This window comes from Pelodiscus sinensis, chromosome 27, assembly GCF_052426305.1.
Source record: "Pelodiscus sinensis isolate ZL-2025 chromosome 27, ASM5242630v1, whole genome shotgun sequence".
Taxonomy (NCBI): Eukaryota; Metazoa; Chordata; order Testudines; family Trionychidae; genus Pelodiscus; species Pelodiscus sinensis.
In genome coordinates this window covers 6332602-6340350 of record NC_143078.1, presented here as the reverse complement: position 1 = coordinate 6340350, position 7749 = coordinate 6332602, and the positions used below count along the sequence as shown (strand labels likewise).

Sequence of the window (7749 nt, the reverse complement as noted above, 5' to 3'; positions counted from 1 at the left end):
TGCTATTTTTAGCTCACTAGTTTGATCAGAGCTAGTACAGGTATATGTACTGCCTGGAAACCCCTTCAGTGTAGACATACCCTGAGTGAAGCAAGCTGCTGTCAGGCATCCTATGGTCTGTCCAATTGGCCTGCAAGTCTGAGGGCGATGCCCCCAACCATCCCCTGTACAGCAGTGAGTTCATCATCTGGCCCCTGTGACTGACACAGCGAAGTGAACAGTGGCTGGGAGCAGCATGGCCAACTCTCACAATTTCCTCGTGAGTCGCACCATTTCAGCTGGCGCCAATCTAGACGTGACACCAGAAGCTCCAGCCTTCCGCGGTTTCAGATCTGTTTCATATCTCTGCTGTGAAGCACCATCCCACACACAAACGTCTTGTCCCCTCATGGGGCCGTAGGTGCGGCCTTTTTCCAGAAACCCCCTGGTAGCACAATTCCTCTGAGACAGGAGGAAGCTGGAGAAAGGGGAAAAGCATGGGTGCTGGCAGCCCCTGGACTCCATCAGATCCCGTATGAGTGGCAGGTTAATTGAGGGAACACCTATGCAAAGCCCTGTTTCTCCCCCGCAAAGGACAACTTACAAGGAAGCTCTGAGACTTCCCATTCCCATGTGCAGGAATAACACGCATGGGGGAGAAAAACTTGGCCCCTTTTAGAAACTAATTAAGTCAGAATATTAGGAAAGGAAATAAAGTAATGAGAGAAGTGGGAAGAATCCCAAAAGTTCATCCAAAGGCGTTTCCTCTCTACTCTTGCATAAAAAGGATCACTGCTTTCCAGGTGAGGCAGCACATCAAGAAGCAAGTGAATACATATTCTTGAATAAGGTAAGGTACCAATATTTTTGTATATCTCTGCAGCCGGTCCACCTGTTCTACCTGTCTAGGATTCATATACTAACTTACTCTACATAGGTATATATGTATATTCATGCATATACACATGCATACCTACCTATGAGATTTTGTTAATTAATTAGTTAATTTTCAGTTGTATCAAAAACGTTAGTAAAAGTATCAGAACTATTTTTGTGATAACCCAATACTTTCAGTGGCTCCTAATTTTCTGAGGGAGCTTTCTTTGGGATACAGATTTACATTCTGAGTCTCAGCACAATTATCAGTCCTGGGGAAAATTTTAAGACAGTTTCTTCCACTAGAGCTGCTTTTAAGTTCAAAACAGTTTGAAATATGTAATTAGGACAACATGATCTTTTCCATGCAAAGTTTTGTTTGAGAAGACTTTTTTTTCATTCAAAATGTATGTAATTTAACAAGTTTTCAACTAAACAAATGAAAAAGAAAACTTTTTTTTTGATAAATTTTAAATCAAAATGTATTATTTTATTTCAATTTTGGTTCTCCTACTCTTCCTTCTGGGGGAAACTGAAAGAAATGGGGTGAAACAGGGAAGAAAAGGGAGGAAATACAAACGAATAATCCAAAAAGCCCAAGCGACAAAAAAAAAAAAGATCAATTTTGACATAATGAATTGAACATTTCAATTTATCTTCATTTTAATCAAAATATTTTTTTAAAAGTCATAGGAAATATTATGTTGAAGAGGGAACCAGGGCTGCAGTCCTGTCCCTATAGATGCATGTGAAATTTTTGCTGCTGATTTGGGGGGGAGTAGGGTGGAGAGGGGGGAGGGAGTACATCCTAGTACAAAACCCTAAGAGTTGGAGAGTATATTTTTTAAATTGTGTAGATAAAGGCTAATGAAGAAATATTTCCTCCCTACTGAACAGCTATCCCGGCTAGCCAGAGCTTTCATATTCTACTGCAATATGAAGGTCTCCTGCCTCTCTCTCAGCCTCCTTTCTGCAACATGCTGGTTGTATCTGACACCAACAATTACGAGCAAAATCGTCCATTCTGGACACTGCATGATTTCAGTGAATGTGAAGGAAATCAGAGCCAGCTTCACAGCGATCAAAGCAACCATTGTAAGTATTGTCCAGTATGCTGCAGAGGGACAAAGCCCTCTGCAATTATAGTTTTCCCAATGAACGTCTCTTTAAAGTCAAATCTCACAGGGGGAGCCATGTTGGTCTGTATCTGCAAAAACAACAAGCAATCTTGTGGCACCTTAAAGATTGAGGCCTGATCTACATCACTGGAGAAAGTCATCCTAAGAGATGCAAATCCAGCTACGTGAACAGTGTAGCTGGAGTTGATATACCTTAGGTCAAATTTCTGCAACATCCCCCCTGTGAGAGGTCAACATAAAAAACTCTCCCATAGACTTCAGACTTCTCTTATTTCTTGTGATCCGGTGGAGTGCCAGAATCAGTGTGTGTTTGTGTGTGCGTGTGTGTGTGCGTGTGTGTGTGCGTGCCATCAGTGGTTGATTTAGCAGGCCCTTAGTAGACCTGCTGAATCAAACCCGGAGAGATGGATCTCCACAGCATTGATGTGTTGGTAAGTGGAAACAAGCGCAACCAGATTTATTTGGGCATAAGCTTTCGAGGGTAAAAACCACTTCATCAGATGCATCTAGCAATGTAATTTTTACTCATAAAAGCTTATGCCCAAATAAATATTTTAGCCTTTAAGGTGCTAGAGGACTCCTCACTTTTAAAATCGGTTATCTGGGGACTGCTTGCCTCAGGAGATTGAGATATGAAGCTTTAGTAGTGACCCAGAACCAGATTCTTCCTTGCTCTGCATCTTGTGCAGCCATTTACATCACTGAGTGAGTGCAGAGCAGGCATACTGTGCTACCTCTCTGTGGTGTTGGCTCTTTACATCCACTTCACACTGGTGTAAATTACAACACAAGGTAATTTACACCATTTGATGTCTCTTAGGTCACCTATTTGTGAAATGAGTTTTGATGGTTCTCAGCCCAGTTCCTTCTGAGATTAAAAAACCCAACCCCAACCACCCATCATAGGCAAGAGCAAGTTTGCTGGGCAGGCTAAGCAAAGTGGCCAGGACAGAACAAGCTTTGGAGGCACAACTGTTCCTTTCTCCACCCCAAGTTCCCTCCATGTCAGGGAGGAGACATGCCATTGGGGCAGGTGAGGGAGGGCGGGGATGCCTGTGTTACTGCTAAGCACAATGAACCTGTTCTTCAGGCAGAAGACCTTGCTTTCCAGTGATCATCTATTTGGGAGCTTTCACCAACATGGAATTCACTTTCCGTTTTTAAGAAGAAAAGTTCTGTTTATATGCTGGATTCATTAGCTGTCTAAAGATCTCCGTAGCTGACATGCATTAACACCATTGTATTTTTCTCTTACTGTCTAGCAAGCCAGAGATGCTGTGAGAACCATAAGCATTTTGTCATACCCATCCTCTCTGCATAATTTCACCGTAGGTATCATTAGCATCTTCTCATACAACTTTCCTTGTGTTGAATTTATCCTTTACCACTAATTTTAAGGAGGCTAATTCTCAAGTCTCAATTCTCAAATTCCACAAAGGTGTGAATTAGGGCTGATTGCAAGGTTCCAGTGGGACATCTTTCCATCAGAAAATGGAACACAGATGTTTTCTATGGGAGTGTGTTGATTTCAACAACATTTTATGTTGAAAAAGAAAAATCAAAACAAAGTGAGCTTTTTGGTATAGAACAGTTTGATTTTTTTAAATTTCAAAATGTATTTTATTTAAGATATATTAAAATAGAAAAATAAAAATTGAGATGAAATACTTTGATTGACCTGAAACCATTTTAAAAATTTTGTTTCACGAACAGTTTAGAAATGGAACATTTTGTTCTGATTGAGAAGGAAAACACGCTTCAAAATTGCAGAATTCACCTTGAAGCAGGTTCCCACGTGGCTGTAATAGGAATATGTTTACATAGCTGAGTGGACAAATATTGTCCGATTACATGAATTAAGAGCACCTGTTAGGGATGGTCTCGATTGTGTTTGATCCTGCTGTATGGGCAGGGGACTGGACTTGTTGACCTCTTAAGGTTCCTTCCAGTTCTATGATTCTAAGAGTCCCTCTTTTGAAAACAAGATTCCACGTGGCTAGTGTTTGATAATGAACAGGGGACAAAACTGTTTTGCTCAGGAAGTATATTACTGTCATTGATTCTCTTCTGCTCCCCAAGTAAAGAAAGCTCACACTAGAAGATCAATCTTTGGGATGGGAAACTACTAAGAAACTCAGGGACACTGCAAAAGGGGGGTAGTATTGATAATTTAATAGGTGGCCTCAGGTATGTTGGAAGATGTTGTACAGCTGGAGGCATCATCTTTTGGAAGAGGCGTGTGGCCAAATTCTTGGCTGCTTGTTGATATTAAAACCGCCTAGAACTTTTCATAATGGGTATGGCGGATACCCCAGCAACCGTATCCTATTCCAGCTTGCGTAATAAGCTTTTTACTTCTACCTTTCCCTGGCAATTTCAGTTGTATCCTTCATGGGTATTCTTGACTTGCTGCGAGACTTTACACTGTGTGTGTTTCCCAAGCTCTGGGCACATGGCAGGGTTGTATTTTCAAAAGTGCTCCACTGTCTACAACTTCTTGTTGTTCACTTGTAAAAGTCAGGTGGCTTGTTTAGGGTCTTTGTCACAAGCTGGCTCGTCCCCGAATGGAGTCAATCCAGTTCCAGTGTGTGTGGACAGATCATAGAATTGTAGAATCCCAGGGCTGGAAGAGACCTCAGGAGGTCATCGAGTCCAGCCCCCTGCTCAAAGCAGGACCACTTGATCCCATTGGGCCATGTGATGGGGCAGGGCAGCACCTGGGGGCTATAAAACATTAGGGCAAATCAGAGACAGGAGAGACCTGCTAAGTCAGAATTGCTTGAGGGAGAGTCACAGGGCCAGGGGAGGTCTGTCACAGACACTGTGTGCAGAGCTGGGAGAGAGCGGAAGGCAGGAGAATAGCAAGAGATGATGCAGGCTGGTGAGATGGCTGGGGGAAGAGTGAGGGATGCTCCCCTGGGAAAGACGATCTCCCAGCCGAAGACTAGAAGTTGCACTTTGGTAAGAAGGTTTGTGGAGGCTTACCTGATAGCAGGACAGAGGAGAACTTCTAGAGTGCTTGGGCGTGGTCAGTGGAGCTGGTGTGTGATATGCGGAGGATTGCGGGATACTATGGCAGGTGATCTTAATGGTAGTTTTCACTGGGGCAAGACAAGTGTTTGGGCTTGTGTTTGGGACCATTTGCCAATGTCTCACTAGAAACCAGCCCAAAGAAGGCTTCCATTGTGTCAAGGAGAGTGTGCATAGAGTTACGGCGGTCTCCGAATGGGGAAACTGAGGCACGCATAACTGCCGTACCATGGCCTGGTGCAGGTTTGACCTAGAACAGTCCTTGGGAGCTGAGTGCTTTTGAAAATCTATCCCAAAGCTACTGTCAACCGTGTAATACAATGTATTAAACAAAACTTGGTAACAAATAAATCTCCTTAGCTGTCGTGTTCAGCCCCAAAAGGGGCTGTCTGCTAGTGGTGGGTGGTGTGGTAGCAGATTATGGGATTTGATAGCCGTTTGTAAAGCACTTAAAAGAAAAGATGCTCTTCCTTTGAAGTCTACAGATAGATGTTGCATCGTCCATCACCTTTTACAATTCTACGTGGACAAGGTCTTCAGACACTGTGAGATTGAGGATTCTCAGGTCAACCGGAAAATCAGCAGCATAGCCAACTCTTTCCTCAGCATCAAGAAGAAATTCAGACGATGTGTATGTCAGGTTTCAATAAATCCCACTTATCTCTAAAATGTATGTTGACTCCATTAAAATGAAGGATAGAAAACTGCGCACAGATTAAATAAAACAGTCTGATCATTTCCTGAGATTCTAAAAAGTTTGCTTAAAAGAGAGTTCAGACTGCTGTGAGCTTCAGCAACGAACAGAAGCATCAAAACACCATGAAAAGAATTGTTCACATGTACTCAGTATTCCCTGGAAGCTGAGAGCTCGGGCAGCCACCCAGGAGAGATTTAAATGCCACCCAACTGTGATTAGCAGAGCACCCACAACCAGCAGCATGTGTATATTCTGGTGGTGGATGTAACAAAATGTATTCTTCATGTGGACAGAAAAAATTAGAGGGAACACTGCTGCGAATCTTTCAGATTTACCTTTGCACCACATAACTCCTATTTGAATCTGAAAATTAGTATTTAATTGGGATCTTGGACTAGTCCTCCACTCAGTGGCGAATGTCTTCCTTAGGTGAGGATGTCTGATTTAAGGGAATGCAGTATTTTGTACAGTTTAGCAACAGCTAGCCTATAAAAGAGTGTCTGTATTAATTAGAAAGCCACGGCTTGCTAAAGCAAAAAAAAAAAAAAAAAAAAAAATTAATGAATTCTTTCTTCTTTTTCTAGCATGAACAAAATGTGTGCAGTTGTGGAGAGGAAGCAACAGAGAAATATAAACAAATTCTCACCAATTATGGACAGGTACATTGATAAGGCTTATTTGCTACCACAAAGACTCTCATTCCTTTTTGCTCATGTTCAGAATGCCATAATTATTTACCAATATTTCTTTGAATTTACTTCCAGATGAACATTACTTCGGCAGCAATGAAATCCCTTGGGGAACTGGATATCCTATTAGACTGGCTGGAGAAGATTTATTAGAGAACAGAATGCAATAACCAATATGCAGCATTTAAAGGTTCTTTAAAGTTGTTCTGTGGCCATAATGATGAGTGTGGAATAAGGACTTAAAACAACTTTCTTTAGGGGTCTTCCCAATTACTTGAATTGGCACTTAGTAGGGCCATGAATGTTGAAACAGAATCTTACATATAGAGACAATTACTTCAAGCTCATCTGTGGGTTTTTTCCCAATTCACAGCACCCCTATTCCTGATTAGCCTTGAATGACCTCTGCTGATAAGTTTTTAATTATTCTTTTTATTGTTGGTTAGATGGGTCTCTTGTAGCAATTTAATGCAAGTATTGCTGAGATTGAGTGCTCTTTGGCACAGGAACTGTATCTTCATCTATGTTTGTAAAGCACCGAGCCCACTTTGGAATCTACTTCAATCTAGCTATTAGTAAAGAATGATGTTTACAAACCAAGGGCTCAGTCTTGCATAACCCCCACAAGTAGCAAACTCCCCTTGAAGCTAACGGGAGTACAGACTGTGGAAGGCTTGCAGGATTGGTCCCCCCTATAATTATTTTTTAATTGCTAAAAGTATTGCTATTGTCTCTGGAAACAATGCTTCGTGTCATTGCGTTTCTCTGGATGCGAAACCATTTTCTATGTAAGATAATTTATTCTCAAACAGGAAAAGAACTGTGTTCTTCCCTTATGTATTATGCTATCTGCATGACACTCAGTAAGTATATATTGTACTGATCAATTGCACTCATCTTAAATAAACACTTCTCTGAATGATGTTAACTCTGCCTTGTCTGTGTTAGTGAAAGTTCTCAATAATCTTGTATCTGATTCTTGTCTGGAACTTATCTGATACGTTCTCTTAGATGACACACGTTCACAATTGCCAGTCCCACAATTTAGAGTAATAATTTAGACTTTCAGTTTAGAATCACAGTTCCTGAGTTCATCCCACATAGAACTGGAACAGTTAAGATGGCCAGATAAGCTTATTAATTACACAACCGTACCTAGAGGAAGAAACAGAGAATAGGTAATTGACTGGAAGCAGGCTCAACTGGGCAGGAACAGAGGAGGCCTATAAAATTAGGAAGCTAGCAACAGACAGGGACCTCCGTCACGCCCCGAGGGGAGAGTTTGGAGTTGGAACTCCCCGAGAAAGAGAGGGAGGGAGGAACCAGGAGTGGTTGGAAG

The 7749-nt window shown here is 41.8% G+C and overlaps 1 protein-coding gene across 2 annotated transcripts; it reads left to right on the top strand.

Moving 5' to 3' along the window:
- Positions 1 to 751: 751 nt before the first annotated feature.
- Positions 752 to 7180, top strand: LOC142820892 (interleukin-20-like). 2 transcript variants are annotated; one of them, XM_075910270.2, is made up of 6 exons: positions 752 to 829; positions 1753 to 1950; positions 3257 to 3322; positions 5503 to 5655; positions 6306 to 6380; positions 6486 to 7180. In XM_075910270.2, the coding sequence occupies exons 2-6, from the start codon at positions 1792 to 1794 to the stop codon at positions 6561 to 6563; spliced, it is 531 nt and encodes a 176-aa protein (XP_075766385.1). In that variant the 5' UTR covers positions 752 to 829; positions 1753 to 1791; the 3' UTR covers positions 6564 to 7180. The 2 variants fall into 2 exon arrangements, with proteins under 2 accessions (XP_075766385.1, XP_089629817.1); XM_089773691.1 differs by lacking the exon at positions 752 to 829 and having other exon boundaries at positions 1670 to 1950.
- Positions 7181 to 7749: the final 569 nt, after the last annotated feature.

Coding starts and splice junctions, on each gene's coding strand:
- LOC142820892 (XM_089773691.1), top strand. CDS start 1,723: ATGAAGAAATATTTCCTCCCTACTGAACAGCTATCCCGGCTAGCCAGA. Junction 1,951..3,256: donor CAGCGATCAAAGCAACCATT/GTAAGTATTGTC, acceptor CTTACTGTCTAG/CAAGCCAGAGATGCTGTGAG. Junction 6,381..6,485: donor TTCTCACCAATTATGGACAG/GTACATTGATAA, acceptor ATTTACTTCCAG/ATGAACATTACTTCGGCAGC.